At 31.5% G+C, this 17,980-nt stretch overlaps 1 protein-coding gene across 1 annotated transcript; it reads left to right on the forward strand.

Moving 5' to 3' along the window:
• Positions 1-362: 362 nt before the first annotated feature.
• LOC104897893 (transcription factor MYB117) lies at positions 363-4,356 on the forward strand. Its single transcript, XM_010684859.3, has 3 exons — positions 363-1,945; positions 2,306-2,764; positions 3,816-4,356. Exons 1-3 carry the CDS (start codon positions 1,348-1,350, stop codon positions 4,142-4,144), a joined length of 1,386 nt encoding a protein of 461 aa, XP_010683161.1. The 5' UTR covers positions 363-1,347; the 3' UTR covers positions 4,145-4,356.
• Positions 4,357-17,980: the final 13,624 nt, after the last annotated feature.

Below are 17,980 nucleotides of genomic sequence, written 5' to 3' on the forward strand. Positions count from 1 at the left end.
AATTGTGAAATACTATTAAAATAGTATTTCTATTCAACTTATTTAGACTAATTTCTCATTTGAAGAAATAAGTTTATATAAATTTCAATAATTTAAATTGAAAATTTTGATAAATTCTAATAAATTTAAATAAGTGAGAATATAAAAACATGTTATGAGCAAAAAACTAATTTAGGGTCGGTTTGATACAACTTATTTTGTCTTATCTTATCTTATACGAAATTATCTTATCTTGTCTTATTTTTTCTTAAATGAGCGAAGATAAGGTAAACATAACATCTTATCTTATCTTACCTTAGTTTTCTCTAATAATTTGTCTAAAGGCTAAAATTCCATTTCCACACACGTGTGATGGGGGGAGAACCGTTTTGCCAAACTTTTGAACAAATAGAGCAAGTGCATTAATTCATTATTCATTTCATTTTAATGCAACGCAACACATATACTCCTTTATAGTCAGACCTAATCTAAACTAGATTTGTGTGGGGCTTATTACTTACTCTCCCTACACACGTTCAATTCTTTCCTGTGGTTGGTCATCAATGCCTCCAAAGGGAAACAATAGGAAGGTTTGACTCACTTAAACTTTTATATGACTTTTTTTCTATTATATTCATTGGCTACTTCAATTTTTAGTTATCTTTTTCAGTTATAAAGTAGTTCAAGTTAGCTTATTATTACCATTTTGATGAACTTAATTAAATAAACCCAAAACTTTGTTTTTTTCTTTTTACATAGTCAAATGCAACAGATTCAAGGAAAAAAACCCAACATTAATGCTGGGGTATTTCCTTAACATGCTATGTATGCGTTATCAGCCAATGTGTTGGTATTTTTTATCTGCTAGTAGCTTTGTAGAAATTAGCTCTTGGGCTGACTTAATTTTCTAAAAAAAAAACAATACAACTTTTTTTTTCAACTTTTTTTTTTTTTTTTTTGTGTGGTTGGAAGTTACATCAAAAAGTTCAGTCAGCAGGGTGTTTAACAACTTGGAACCAGTAGTATTTATTTTAACTCAAGGGAATTGAAGAAAGAGAGATATAAGTAGTTTTAAGAGAGGAAAAAGGGTGTTGTAGGTTTCTGTTAGAAACACTTTTGCCATTTTCAAGTGTTTTCTTCTCACATTCATAACTTCTCCCCTTTTCTTCTCTTACCCTTTCCTTTTTTTTCCCCTATTTCTCTTTAGCCAAAACTTGTCATATTCAATCATTCCTTTCATTTCTTTCTGAGTTTCAAAATCTCTCTTTCTCTCTCTTACTTTCTCTCTCTAAACATTTTTTTTTGCAACAGATTCAAGAAAGAAGATGACTTTGTAACAGTTTTTTTTTTTTTTTGTCAGAGAAACAAATGAAGGCATGTCCAACAAGTGTTATTATAGTTACTATTAACCAAAACCACAATAATACTCCACCACCACCATCACCACAATCTTCAAACTCAAATTCTCTCTTCTCAAATTCTTCATCTTCATCTTGTTCTTCAATGGGTATGAGTGCTTTTCCAGATTTAACCTCACTGTCTCTTAAAAAACCCAACTCTTTTGGAGCAATAATGGCCACTTCAGAAGAACAATCCTCCAAAAACAGGGGTTTTCCCTTTGTGGGTAGTTTTGTAATTCCAAGAGATCCTCAAATTAATGAAGAACAAACAGTTTTTGAGGGTAAAGTTTGTGATTTTAGAGATGGGTTTGTTGAAAAACATGGAATTTCAACTATGGATCTCAATGCAAGTTGTAAAGATGAAAACTTTAGTGAGATTAATAATAGTAATGACAATAATAATCATAATAATCATAGTGTTAACAAAGTGGGTTGTTCTAAAGAAAGTAAGGTTTGTGCTAGAGGACATTGGAGACCTGCTGAAGATAGTAAGCTCAAAGAACTTGTTGCTATTTATGGCCCTCAGAATTGGAACCTCATTGCTGAGAAATTGGAAGGAAGATCAGGTAATTACAATTTCTTCTTTTCTATGATTATTTTTCTAAACCCTTTTTGTAATTTCTCTTAATACTAAAATATACAAATATTATAATTAAGTAACCATATTCTTGTTTAAAAGAATAACCATAAACTATCTACAATGAAGAAATGTGTATAAACTAAAATAGAAATGTAATTGTAGACTTGTAGTATTCATGTTATTTATGCTTGTTCTTTACTTACACTTATATTATTATTATTAGGAAGAATTGATAATATTAGTCTCAACTATGGTAAGTTTATTTTATTATGTAGGGCCATCCTAATTTTGGGGGTTCTCAGAAATCATGCACTAAGTTGTAGAATTTTGTGGTAAATATTTGCAGGTAAAAGTTGCAGATTGAGGTGGTTCAACCAACTAGACCCAAGAATAAACAGAAGAGCATTTACAGAAGAAGAAGAAGAGAGATTAATGCAAGCACATAGAGTGTATGGTAACAAATGGGCAATGATAGCAAGGCTTTTTCCTGGAAGAACTGATAATGCTGTTAAGAATCATTGGCATGTTATCATGGCTAGAAAGTATAGAGAACAATCTAGTGCTTATAGAAGAAGGAGAAATCTTATGGGTCATCATCATCATCATAATCCATCATCATCATCATCTAGTTTCCCTCATCATCATCATCATAATCCTAGGAGATCATCATCTTCATCATCATCCATGGAAGATGAAGATCAACAATTACCTAGCTCCTATAACAACCATGGTGGAAATGACATGAACATCAATAGTAATAATGGGTTTTCATGTGCTCAGCAAACTCCTTTAGATTTCTTCTCAGGTGGGTTTTCTTCCTTATTTTTTCAAGGTTATTTTTTCTTGATTAATTGAAAGTTATTATCATTATTTTTTTTTTATCTCTCACTAGGTTATGTTATGATCACTTCTTGTTTTGTTTGTAAATTTTTTTGGTAAATGTTGTACACTTGGTGTACCATTTCTCACTCCCTTCATTTCCATATAAGTGATTTTTAAGGTTATCCACTATATAATCATTAACTGATATTATTATTAAGAAAAATTAGTTAATTAGTGAACTCATTGTACATGCATCTTCACCTTGTGTACATATTAATTGGTACTCTTGTTTGAAAATTACAAGTTTAGGTATCAAAATGCGAAATTCATTTTAGTTTATGAGTGAAATAATGATACGACAATGAATTCATTTAATTTCTTGGCAATAAATGTTTTACATAATAGAACTGTTTTACATTAGACTTTTCTCTTTTCTTTATTAGTGTTTGTTTAACTTATTTTGACTTATTTAAAAAAATAAGTTTGCATGAATTATAAAAAAAAACTTATAAAATTTCAAAGAAGTTAAGATAAATCTAAATCTGTCGAATCAAACATACCCTTATAAACATAAGTATTATACTACTATTATTTATGTTTTTTTTTGTTTTACCAACGATGTCTTGATTTAGTGGTTAAGATTGAAGTGTTGTAAACGATAGGTCACATGTTAGAATCCCCCATTTCCTTCTTTGTACTGTGTTCGTGACTCATATGAATAAAAAAGAACTATTTTTGTTTTTTTAATTGGAAAAAAACTTTATCATGCATGTGTTGTTTTACTTGGTCTATGCAAAGGAGAATAAATAGAGAATATGACTAAAAATCTTAAAAGTAATTAACTAACCAAAAGATATGCTATGCTGATTGCTGATCTCATGCTTCTTCATTTTATTAATTCCTTTACTGTTTTTTTACACTTGGGTTTGATAAATGAACCTTCTTTATTATTTGTTAAAAAAACAAAATCTACCCTCTTTTTGTTTTGTTTCTTTTATGAAATGATTTATAATCTGCATATAAAAATTGGACAGGTCCAAGTAACCAAAACATGGTGAGTATGTTCAGTCCAAGCAGCTGTTTGGATAGGCCAATACAAATGCAAATGCAACTCCAACTCCAACAACAGCAACATCAGTCCTACTATTACTGTTACAACAACATTAACCCCTCTTTTTCATCTCATCAACTATTTTCACTGCCCCAAACAGACCCTTATTCTCTCTCCTCAATATCTCCTTCATTTGAAGCAGGAGGGAACAGATCCATAGCCAATAATAATAGTCACTTGGATGAACAACATGCTACCACTTCATCTTCACCATCTTTCATAGATTTCCTTGGTGTTGGAACTACTTCATGAAGTTTAATTAATTATATATTTTTATTTGTTTTAACTCTAAATTAATTTATTCCCAAAAAGATGGAAAAGAAAAGAAAAAAAAAAACATTTAGAAAGTAGACAGAGATATGATCAATGTGGTGTGGTTTTCCAGATTAACTGAGATATGCCATTAATGGCAAAAAGAAGTGGGACTGTTTCCTTGTATCAGTTAAAAATGACAGTTTATGATATATCATCATGGCATCTATGATTTTTTTTTTTAATTAATTTTTATTTGTTTTTTTTTTATATATTAAAAACAATGTTTTGCCAACTTGTGTGTTGGAAGTGATATTCAAAGAGATAGGGTCATTGTCTATGTTTCCTTGTTCATCAAATGTGGATAGAAGCTGCTCGCAGAAGAACCAACGGTCCAAATATGGTTTTCTGTTAAGTTATAATCATGATCTTGTGTTGGAAAAGTAAATCTCATCTGAGATGTGATAGCTTTATTTACTGTGATTATGTGTTTTAGTAAACTTATATTTTTTATCCATATGAGCCACGAAGGCGATATAAAGTATATAGAAGGGAAGGAGATTCGAACCTATAATCTATCGTTCATAATACCTCAATATTAATTATTAGGCTAAGATATTCTTGATAGTTTTAGTACTGTTATAGAACATAATAAAAACACACGAAATTCCTTTTTATTTAATACTTTCTCTGTTTCAAAATAGTTGCATCATTTGGCATTTGGTCACTATTGATTAATTAACCAATTTTGACAAGCTTTTTCTTACTATATATAAGAAAAAATATAGTCAAGTGAGATTTTGTTAAATTCATCTCAATATGAGGATTTCAGATATATATACTTTTTATAATTTTTACTTATATGCAATTATAATATTAACGTTCAAAAAAGCGTATTGGCAAGTGAGATCTTGTTAAATTCGTCTTAATACGAGGATTTCAAATATATACTTTTTTTTTATTTTTATCTATATGCAATTATAATATTAACGTTCAAAAAAACGTATTGGCAAACGTGAAAAAGCAAACGGTGTAACTATTTTGGAACGTGGAAGTATACAAAAGGATTGGATGGCTAGATCAAAGCATTTATGGGTCTAATTTTTTTTTAATTTATTTTTGCTTATCAGATGTTACTTGTGCTTGTGTAATACCTTATTTTTGCTTATCCTTGTTGAACTGAACTTATTAAGCAGACTTTAGTAGACTTTATCTGAACTTATTTTTTTATTATAAGGATTAAAATAAGGTGAGAAGAGTTTGTGTGATGAATGATGATGTGTTTTACACTTAATGATTTTTTTTTAAGGTAAAATGAAGTATGTTGCAAGTAAAGGAGAAATTGGGGATCTATCCTTGCAAGGGGTGAGACTCGATCCTCGTAATCTGAGATCGGAGTTGAGATCAACACCACTAGGCTATCACCTGCTGCTCGTTGTACGCTGAATGATGGTGTGATATTATGAGTAAGAAGTATGTCTACACATTATTAGTATTCTCAATTTTTTTTAAGATAAGGTGAAGGGGGTTTACTTGAAGGAGGGATAAGGGAGTTACTCAAATGAGTTTTATGAGGTCTGATCCCTAAATATTAGAGATACGAGGTGGAAGTGATGCCACTACTCCCCATCTCAACCTTAATTATTTACTTTATCCATTTTTGGTAATTTATATATAGGGACTAAAGATACATGTAGCCATTAGATCATATTTGATATGTCTCAATATATATTATTTTCCCATTTATAATTTTTAATTATGGATAATTCAAATAAAATGGTCAAAAAAATTGCATTGGCATGCAGAAAAATAAAATTGTTGCAACTAAAACAGATGGAATTTATTTTATCAATAATTTTTATATGAATTATCAATAATTTATATGCGCATTATTGATAACACAAGTTTCACCAATAGTGTGACATCGAACATAGAAAAATTTGTAACTTAAGTAACTATAAATTTTTAGTATGTGGAGGCACGCCAATAACTTCATTACTTCACTTAATATACTCCCCACCACTTTCCTATTGCATGTTTAGACCGTATTTTTTTTTGGATTGGACTAACTAAATTGAGCTAAACTTAATTTGTCTGAATTGAACTAAAATTTTGATAGAAAACTAATTAAATTGAACTAGATTAAACTGAAACTGGATTGAATTTGTCTGAACTGAACTACATTTTCATTAATTCAGTCCAAAAAAACAAAGCCTTAACTAACTTTAGCCATAGAAAGTTTCTTTGCACATGCTCTTTCCATCTAAAAATAATAGTCAGTCATAATACTTTGGGAAAATGTTAGCTTTTACATTTTCTAAAATAATTTTTGGTGGGTGTTAGAGAAGAGACTAAGAGGACCGATATAAACGGAATTCGATCCCAAATCTTAAGTTTCACCCCTATAAAACTTTACCAATTAAGATATTGACATCCACACATCCTCTAAAAAATTAGTGCAAACATCATTACATTATCCTTAAGATTTCCATATATATCCCTACTAAAATGAAGTAGTGAAGTTAAGTTATGAAGAGACGATAAAAAAAAGACAACTCTCATACAACGTACATTAATATCATAAAATGGACAGTGAGACCAAACGAGAGTAGTTTTCAAAGAGAAGAAAAAATAGGAAAAGAAAGAGAGAAAGGTGGGGGGTAGAGTTGGGGATTTTACATCGTGGCTTTTGTGTTTTGCTCGAGGTAGTGAAGATGCAGCAGTTGCTAAGCAATATGATGGTAACGGTTCAACATTCTGAAGTTCGAGCACAATCTTTAAGGAGTCATACCATCCACATGGGGAAAAAAAGTAGAGAAATTAGGGCAGTTGATGTTAGATTTAGGGCATCAGGGTTGGTTATTAAATTACAGGCTCGTACTTATTTTAGATAGAATTCTTTTTTGTTTTTTTTTTTCAATTTATGTGAGGATTTATCTTGAAGGAGTGGCAAACGTGGAGTTTAGATAATCTATGTGTCCTATGCAATTACAGGCTAGTATTCAAAGTATTAGTGCAGTTTGTTGGCTCATACTCGATTCAAATTTGAAATAAGTTTTTGACACATGAAGGTTAGCGGTAAAGTTCGACGAAGAAGTTTGTCGAAAAAGCATGAAATGATTCCTATTAGTCAGGCTTTTATTATTTTCTACCCACCTACAATAGGTGGGAAGCCACCATGCTGCTGTTGTTGGTTCGTCGCTGTTGTTGTTGATGTTCTAGCCGTCTCTTTCATCGGAGCTTCCCTCTCCTCCGCTCTTGTTGTTGTTGGTTTCGTTGCTGTTGTGGGTTGTTGTCATGGTTTTCCCCTGTTCTGTGTTTCTCTCTCCTACAATATACATTTATTGATTGTTGTCGTCGTTGCCACCGTGTTGTTGTTGTTGTTGGTCGTTGTTGTTGCTGTTGTTGTTGTTGTTGTCGTCGCTGTCGTGCGTTGATGGTGTCGAAGAATGCAGTGAATTACAGCCAAGAACGCCATAGCAGGGATATTTGAACAATGGTCCGACCGAAAGTTTCGGTCAGACCGCCTGATACAATACTTTCACTTAAAGAAAATAGAATGAACAGTAGGATTCGAAAAAAAAGTGCGTGTAATGATGTCCTTTTGTTTATTTTTTTTTCCTTTAAACAAAATCAAAAGATAATAAATGTTTCTTGAAATGGTGTAAAACAATATATAAGGTCACATGTTTTGAGAGAAAAGTAGGGGTATTTTGAAAAGTTTGTGTTAAATTAAGGATAATTTAATCCAAATAAATTGATAAAAAAAAAAATAGGCACAATATATATTTTGAGACTTCAAGGATGAGGAGCTAGCTCATGTGGTAGAGCACTTCCCTCTGATCCTTGAGGTCAGGGGTTCGATCTTTACCCCCAGCATTATGTTGGGGTATTTCCTTAGCATGCTTTACCAGCCAATGTGCTTGTAGTTCCTACAAGGCTAGTAGCCTTGGTAGGGGTTAGCCCTTGGGCTGACTTAATTTCCCAATCAAAAAAAAAAAAAATTTTGAGACTTCAAAAAATATATAAAAACTATATTATAAAACAGAGGAAGTAATATATATCGCAGATATCGAATATCCTCGGACCAACATAGGGGGCGAAAACGGGAACACTATAGGTAGTACTTATATAACTCGATGGTCCATATTTGATCCCATAATGGTTGAATAGTTGGTATCATTACCTCATAAATAGGACCGGTATAAATATTCGCCAACATCTATTTATGTAATGTTTGAAAAGGGGAACATTGATTGTGTAACTATCCATTTCACAGCTCAGACACCAATAATACTATTAACTTATATTTCATTTTCATCTGGAGTACACAACATACATATACATACATTACAATTTACAATGGAGCCAAAGATGTATATAGTTTTTGCTGCCAAGTCCTTTTGGTATATAGATGGTTAATTTTCACATGTGAATATGGGCCAATTGTGGAACATCAAGCTGTTAGAGGGGCAAAAATTATATGCTCGACAGTTTTTTTTGTTTTAGTACTCGTCGTAGCAGCAATTGAATTTATTATCTAAGACAATACTTATTGATAGTCCATTGATGATTGGCCCAACTTTGGGTTTGAACTTTATTTTTTTCACTAGGAAGAAGTTGTAAATGCCAAACATAAACTGCCAAAAACGAATTCCCAACTTGTCAATTGTGATATCTCAAATCTCAATACCATACTATTGTGGTGAAATATCTTATGAAAGGTTTCTTTGCAATGCAATTGCTAACGCACTAAATTTCAGGTTGTCCTAGGGAATTTATTGAGTTTGGATGGGGATGCACACGTTTGTCTTCACAGAGATTGATTGACCAAAAGAAGGGGTTTAAACATTAGACCTAGCACCTAGCTACCACATCTTTTGCAAAATACAAGACAATAAGACATTTTGGGTAGATCGGATTGACGATAATATATTGTGTATTTAAATTGACTTTTTTTTTCTAGAGAAATTTCATTAATTGAATGTTATGCTCTCAAATTGACTTTATCATACAAAAACTGACTATATTAGAAAAAAATCAACGATATCATACGAAAATTGAATATATCAGAAAATTGACTATATCGTACAAAAACTGATAATATAAAAGGTGATTATTTTATACAAAAACTTATTATATCAAACGAAAATTAATTATATCAAATCAAAAACTGACTACGTCATATTCAGTGCACAATCAATTATTATTATCCCGATCCATTCAAATTTTTACAAAGTATGTTATGCCAACTAGGCACCTAATTTGTGGATGAAGTCATACATGTTGGGTTAATACTCATGATTTGAGATTAAACTCCATCTAAAAGAAAACTTACAAGAAATCTACCGAATATTACATTAGGGGAAACCTTTGAAGGACTTATATATAACATCTAACGGGCCTTAGCTTGCAAGTCTATTAGCCGCGTTTCTAGATATAAGAAGATCTTAATTTCCTAGAAGGGCACTCGAAAGTAGAAAGACTTGTGCCCGACAACACCACATTATGACATCGATTGCAATCGGATTTTATTATATTATAAGAAACCTCTTTTTTCAAGCATTAGTAGAATAAATGCTGATTGCGGCTGTCATTAAGTGGTATATTGCTACAGTTTTGGCTACGCAACAATTAAGGGCGCAATAATAGGTAATTACCCTATTACTCCGGTTTTTTTACCTACATCAATATATTAATTTTTTTTTAAAAAAATATTTATGCAAACATGTTCCATCCAAAGTCCTCATGCAAGAAGCATAATACAACAGCTCCAACAATATTTTTTCAAAAACAAACACACACACACATATATATATATAATTATTTTCAAGAATTAATAAAATCTTTTCTTTATTATTTTTTGTGAGATTAAGGGTATATAATTTTTTTTTCAAGAGAGGACACCATAGCTCCCCCTTTGGCTTATATGAAGTACTAGAATTTTTTGCATGCGATGCGTGCTTGAATTTTTTTTCAAAACAGAAACTCGATTTTCTTCGGCATAAGAGTCGAAATTTGAATATTAGACATTCAAAATATAATTATTTTTAGTTGCAAAAATTGATTGGTTTAGTTTCTGTCATTTGTGTCTCTCACCATTCTTTTTTTTTTTATTTTTGAAAGTTAAATTCTATGAACAAAATAGAAATTTTATTGAATTTATTTATGATTTCTAATATCATAATTTTTTTAGTTGATTTTTGAATTAAGTACAGTACTTCATAAATTGTAAAGAAAGTGGACACTTTGATTTCAAGTCAATGTTTTCATAGGTTGTAGTTTGTGAGTGATTGTTACAATTATATTTTTGGTATTTTGTTGATGCCCCCTTTGATTTGTAAGTAAATTTGTAATTTAGAATGGGAATAGGGGGTAACATAGTCTCTTCATTCGGGGACACCATAGCTCCCCCTTCCCTTTTATAATAGAGATATGTTGTACTTTAATTCTTGAATGTTATTTTACATAAACCTTTTTACCTTGATAATTAATCGCTAGTATATAATAGCATAAGATAGGTCCAAATATATGTAAAAGTTTTATTATATATAGGAAACACTATAAAAAAAAGTAAATAATTTTTTTCATTGTCTAACTTCTAACTTATTTCACTACAAATACACCTCTATTTTTTATCATGGCCCACCATTAATTGTGAATGATTCTTGAGAATAGTGATTTGTAAGTAAATTTTTGTAAATGTTTTTGTATGTATTGACGTTCTAGGTTAGTAGTTTTAGTTTGTATGTTAATTTTAATTAGTTTTAATAACATTTCCTGATTATTTGAGTGAATTGAGTGATTTGCGTGATTTTTATAACGTGATTTTCTCAATTGTATGAGTGATTTGTAAAGTTTCTTCTTTTAAGTGATCTGTGAGTGAGTGTTGTAAATTAATTTTCGGTAGTTTTCTTTGATTGTCGATTTTGATTTTGACATTCCTTTTGTAATTTAGAAAGGGAAGGGGGCAAAATAGGTATTTGAAAAGAGGACACCATTGCTCCCCCCCTTCCCTTATATAATAGAGACATAAATAATAAAAAAAAGATTTTCTTAATTCTTTCCTCATTTACAAATATATATGGGTAATAAAGAGAGTTTTACATTACCAAAAAAGAATTCATAAAAATGTATAAAAGTGAAAATCACAAGTGAAAATATAAATTAATGACTAAATCAATTTTCAAACAATTATAAAAACGAAGATTCACATAGATTTTTACTATCTTAACTCTTAGTTGCAATAACGATTTCAAATAACATGCATTATTAGGAATCCATACAAGAATCAAGAAACTTAATTAAAAATATTCATTTTTATTTTTATTTTTTTGGGATCACAATGAGTTGGGATGATAAATAATTAAAGATATAAATATACATCATTATATAATATCAATTTATATATTATTTTATTATTGGAGCACTACTCACCATAGTATGCCTAAAAACCTCTATTATCCAGTGAAATTAGTGCCACCTTTCATTCACCATTGAAGATGAGTATCATCACCAACAATAATAAACATGTTCAAAATATGCATTTTAAATTCTAGAATTGAAAATCCCCACATTGGAACATCGGCATGCGTGAAAGTTAGAAATGGTGCAACTATTTCTAAACGGATGAAGTATTTTATTAGATGAGGATGTCCTTTATTGACGAGATTAAAATTTTAATGTTCATTACTCCATTTGTTTTTTTTTTATTTGCTACATTGTTGTTTTCACAAGTTTTTAAGAGATGCCCCTTTCAGTCTTTTTAGGTGTACCTTTAGCATCAAACGAGGTGGGAAAAGGTGAAAAAGTAGTACTTTTGGGTGAAAAAGAGAGAAATAAATATAATAGTATTATTTTTTGGTGAAAAAAGAGAGAAACAAATATAATAGTATTACTTTTTGATGGGTCCAAGTCTCCCTAATTATAATAGTATTCTAGGTGTAGGTACAGATTAAAATTGTTGTTAGAGTCTGCACAAAAAAATTTCTTATATTTCCTCCGTTCTATTTTAAATGAAACATTAGGTGAAATGACACTATTCATTATTTATCAATTATGACTTCAATTTATCACCATTATATAAAGAAAATTATAGTCAAGTGAAATCTTATTAGATTTGTCTTTATGCATACTATCAAATTATAATTTTTTTATATTTTTTACGTGTACACAACTAAAAATATATTAATGAATAAAGAATTGTGTTGCGTTGTGTAAAAAAACAAACGTTTTATTTAAAACAGAACAGAGGAAGTACAACATGTTACATATACTACTATATCTCATCCGATGCAATCCATTACCTATCAATCAATCATACGAACTTAAAAGTACGTACTATTTATTTGATTCAAAATCCCAAAACTTCCTTATGGTGTACATGCCTAGATGACCTCATCTTTTTAACTCTTTTTAAGGGGGTGTTTGGTTCAAATAAAGAAATGGAAAGAGAGTAGAATCAAATAGAGAGAAGGAATGGTAACAATAATTGTTACTTTTATTGAATATTTGCTTCAACAATATACATAAATCACTTGTAAGGAAATGAAAATGATTTTGTTACTCCTCTAATTTGGAGGGTTAACATTTTGGGGGTTTGGATTACCGTTAAGTAAATGTAATGGTTAACCCGGTACCTAAATCAAACAAGAAGTAAAGGATTTAGATTATTGAATCTATTTTCATATTCCAAAAAAGCTCAACCAAACAAGACATAAGTGTGGAATGATGGATGTAGGTTAATTTATTATATTATTACATGGAAAGAAGATTAGGATGGTATCACTATCATGAGGCAAGGAGAGAACTGGAGAAAGTAATTTTGAATGCTCCCGAAGTTATATGGTCAGGCTTTGTCCGTACAGCGGTACATGTGAAAATAATGGCTCTCTTCTCTCCACCATTACTTTTACCATACTAGTATACACAATAACACAAGTAACACAACTGCCCTACAAGGCTACAATATTGTCTTGTATTCTCTTATGCGTCGTGAGAACTAATAAGTTGGTCTTCTGCACTTCTGTTGTCTCATAGTATAAAAAATCTTGCTCTTTGAAATTCTTTTTTCTTAAGTCTGTACAATTTTTTTATTTCTAAGACTTTTTTTCACTGGACACTTGAAGGCTTAGGAAAGTTGGTGTAAGTAGTTAAGGACTGTTAAATATCATGTATGAATAACATGTCGTACTTCACTACTCCCCTTATCCACAAAAGTTGGCAAACTATAATTTGACCGAAGAATTTGAATGTACATCAAATTTTAAATCCAAGGGGAAAGAGGGTAAAAGTATAAAGCTTTGGATCGGAGAAGCGAAGGGCACCAATTGTAGCCTGAATTTAAAAAAATGCATAGCCTAAAAACAACAGACGACCTGTTTAAAATATATATTTAACATGTTTCACAATAATTATAACTTTGTTTGCTTTGGACCGCTTCAAGTGCAAATAAACGCAACAATATTCGTTAATCATGTAGATGTTTTGGTTTGTTTCGCAACGGATCGTTCGAGTGCTCAATGGTTGGAGCAGCGGGACCGATTGAGTGGTGACTGGTGAGTGGGAGAGAGGGGATGTGCTTGGTTCAATAGATTGAGGGACGGATACCTTGTTCTCAATCACGAAGTGGTGGTTCGGTAGAGGGGGGGAAAACGAATGAACCAGAGGAGATTGATTTCATTATGTGAGTTATGTTAGTTGAGAGAATTTTTGGAAAGAAGTAAGCAATTTTTTCTTAGATATAGCGCAATATTTAATAACTCCAACCGGTGTTTCTTTGCCAATGCTTCGAGTTTTACCTATGTTTTGACCTTATAGTTATTTCAGATTAATTTATTGTATATTTATGTGTAGTAAAGAGCATATATATTATCTAATAGTAGCTTAAGATGATCGATAAGCTTTCTACTTTACAACTTGTCCGTCCCATGTTTGAATCTTATTACAATATAACAATTTTGTAATACGTATACCAAAGAAAACTTATACTAAACTCAGGTGTACCATACATGGTGCACTCAAGACTATCTTATGCTCATTGCTTATTTGAATTTCTCTAAATGAGCAAAAATCTAGTCATCTTTAGCTCCTTTTTCCCAAATGAGCAAAATTTCTCAAATTGACAAACATTTCTACTCATTGAGAAAATAAGCAAACACTTTTGCCTAAATGAGCAAACTTTTTCGCTCATTTTCTCAAATATTTGCTCATTTTAAAACCACAATATCAATTTCACATGTGAAAATAAGTCCACCATTGATGAACTCCGAAACTCAATTATTTGTTTATGCCATTGATGAACTCCGGAACTTCAATATTTGTTTATGTCATTGATGAAGCCCAACTTTCTCAAATCATTATTTTACAATTCTTTAATTTGATTGACCATGTTGATAGAGAAACCATGAAGGAGAGAGAGAAATTTAAAGGTCAGAAACAATGGATATAAGAGAAATCTAAAACTAGTGTTGATTCTTAATTCATATTTTGCATTATCGATCATTAATACTGCCCTTAGAAATGTTTTGAAAACTCTAATGTTGACTCTCAAATTTGATATTTATTCCACTATTGATGAAAGTCCAATATTTGTTTTTTCCATCCATTAATTTTCAATGAAAGTTGCAAATTTAAAGGGGGAAGAGAAATATTGTAGGAGAAAAACTTGGAGGTGAAAAACAATTAAGTAGAGAGAAATTTGAAGATAAGAGATAATAGAGAGCAAAATTTAGAGGTAAGAGAACTAAATACAAAAGGAACAAAATGAGTAAAATGGCTAAAAATGAGTAAAATTTTGCTTATTTGAAAATTTATTATAGAATTATCCCTATACACTCGGATCTACCATGCATGTACTCAGGTATACTAAGCAGTTGTCACGATATGATTCTAGTAAATGGGAGGTCGCACGTGACAACATATTAATAAATGAAGTAATATTTCGGTCCGGGCATTGCCTCGGGTTGATATTGTGTTTTCCGACTTGATATGCATTTTTTTTCATACCCACTAAAATATATTAAGGAAAATTCAACATTTAAAAGGTACAAATATAATAATGTGGACACTTAAAGCATGATTAAAAGTTGGTTGAGATGGTAACTGTGTCATGTATAATAGCAAGAGATCGATCAGAGGTTCACATCTTGTTGCAAGCTAATTTTACTTTTGTTAATTGACATGACTTATGTACACAATGAACAATTTTAGTGAGTAACAGAGGTGTCACATGGCGTGTATACACTATCACACACGCCTTTTAATATATTTGTAGATAGATGATAAATCTTGTTTTTATACATTACTTTGATAAGTGTTGTCCTTCATTACATATATTTCAATTGTCAATAACATCTGTTTAGAAATTCCCCCCTTGTTTTGGAAGCCTGGCAATTAGGGGAATTAGCCTCCTTTTCTCCCGATACCCATCCATTTGTTTTTCGAGATTTGCTTGTGCACAATTTCCTTAGCTATAGTCAGAAAGAAAGGACTAATGGCAATCTTGTTACTAAATATGTTGGTGTTGTAAGTTCTATTGACTATCAATCTAGAAATAATATCAAACAATAATAGAATATCAAATAAGAAAGCAAGGAAAGAACACCAGAACTTTTTACGTGGAAACCCAAGAACTGTGAGAAAAACCACGAATCTGCACTAGGAATCGATGAATGTTTGATAGAGATTACAAAAGCACTCAAGAGCTCTCTCTAAAGCTTTATCTCTCTCAAACTATGTGTTAAAGATGATGAATTATGATAATCACAATTAGGGTTATATTTATACCCTCATTAATAACAAAAAAAACCGGAAAAAATAGGTCTTCGGCCCCGACACCCTGCGGGCGCACTCGACACCCCGCGGGCGGACAGAACACATCGCTGAAACTCGTCAGTTTCGTCAGTTCTTCGTAAAACCGTCATAACTTTCTCGTTTCTCACCGGAATCGGACATATGACCTATCATTGGAAAGCTCTCGGAACAAGATATCACCTCCACTTTGAATCACCTCAAAATCATTTATAGATTGAAAGATATGACCATTCAAAGTTAGCCTTATATCCCAAATGACGTTTTCCTTCTACGCAACCTCATGTCCACACCCATACACCTCCATGAGCTTCATATACTATCATATACCCAACAGGTGTTTTATGGGCTATCTAGAAAACTAGGAATAATCAAGTTTTTAGGCATGATCGAGCTACACTTGATGCACTTAGCACCATATAAATGAGGGTGAGCTTCAACACTCAGATTTTTGTGCAAGATGATCAAGGGTGTCCAACACAACTCTTTTAACGGGGCCAACTGCCTGGTTTTATCTATGCATCCTTTGGTCACCCATCTCAATCTAGTCCAAATATCCTCCTTCGAGTTGATGGTGCGCGGGATAAACGCAACCACAAGGCCGCAACTGCTTGAATTGCCGAAATTCCCTCTTCTAACAATGTAGCCTCGCTCTTAGGCCCAGTTGTTGCGCGCTTCTTCAGCGCTTCACGTTGAGGCCAAAGCTTGCCTTCTTACTCTTCTTTTGGGCTACTAGTTCTCCATTCACCAACGTCTTTGTGCGACTCCTCAAGTCTACCACCTTCCAAGATATCGTCATCCAACATACAATTGAAGATATTAAGAAAATAGCCGCAATGTTCCAAGGGTGTAAAATTTTGAAGGTCAATCATCAGGAAGTCTGTTCAGCGCATGATCTCGCGAAGGAATGCCGCAATTCCAGCTTTCCTTTTACTTATTATTGATGTTCTGTTGTTATTTTACTTTTGGTTGGACGTTTTCCTCATAGTCAAAAAAAAATTATTGTTTTTAGCCGTCTTATACTTTTTCCCTCAATATCTAGCTAGTATTCATCTTCAAAAGATACAAACAGAAGTGCCAGAAGAAGAGATCAAGCGGGTGCTTCTTCTTTTTCGTGGCATAATAGTACATAGGAAAATCAATTTTTTCAATAAAAAAATCAACGCAGTGTTATACTCGCTAAATTTGGAATGTATTAGCATAATAGCATTCACTAAAGTCATTACTCGTGTACTCCTATATTGATATTGGAACACTTTCGACTTTGTCCTTTTAAACTAAATTGAAATAAACTGAATTGAGCTGAAATATGAGAAGAATTTGTATAAACTGAATTTCCATAAAATCAGTCCAAAAGACCCTTTGGGTCCTGAAAGATGTGTTTGTAAGGAAACATATCCAATAAATAAACATGCTCAATACACTTTAGTTGAAAACCTTGATTTATAATAATTATAATAACAATGTGTGGTGGTGAATTCAATTGGTGATGAACGGTGAAGTTGCGAATTGGGCTTAGGTTGTATTCTTTTTTCAGAAAAAGGGAGGGGAATTATAGTCATAGAGGTAGCGAAGTCCACATTATGCGTTGGGGTCCGTTGAGGCCCGATCCATAAGATCAACAATAGGAAAGCGGTGAGAGTGACAACGGCTGATTCAACAAAAAGTGGACTTTTATTCAACCAACTTTGGCTATGTTTGATTTACCTTATTTATACTTATTTCAGATCAAATTATTAAGTTTAGATCAGATATGAAAAAATAAGTTTAGATGTGTAAAAATAAGTTCAGATAAGATTAAACAAAAAAACAAGTTCAGATGAAATCAGTTGAAATCATGCTTATGTTTAAAAACTTATTTTTATTTTTATTGTTATTGATATGATGATTATTATGATTATTATTATTATTACTCAATGTTACTGTAATTATTGTAATTAATTTCAATGTTATTATTATGATTAAAACAATTACTACTACTACTATTATTATTATTATTATTATTATTATTACTCAATGTTATTA

This window comes from Beta vulgaris, chromosome 6, assembly GCF_026745355.1.
Source record: "Beta vulgaris subsp. vulgaris cultivar EL10 chromosome 6, EL10.2, whole genome shotgun sequence".
Taxonomy (NCBI): Eukaryota; Viridiplantae; Streptophyta; class Magnoliopsida; order Caryophyllales; family Amaranthaceae; genus Beta; species Beta vulgaris.

Bases quoted from the DNA above. Each gene is read 5' to 3' on its own strand.
- LOC104897893 (XM_010684859.3), top strand. From the start codon at position 1,348: ATGAAGGCATGTCCAACAAGTGTTATTATAGTTACTATTAACCAAAAC. The intron at 1,946-2,305 runs GTAATTACAATT...AAATATTTGCAG, and splicing joins GAAATTGGAAGGAAGATCAG to GTAAAAGTTGCAGATTGAGG. The intron at 2,765-3,815 runs GTGGGTTTTCTT...AAAATTGGACAG, and splicing joins TCCTTTAGATTTCTTCTCAG to GTCCAAGTAACCAAAACATG.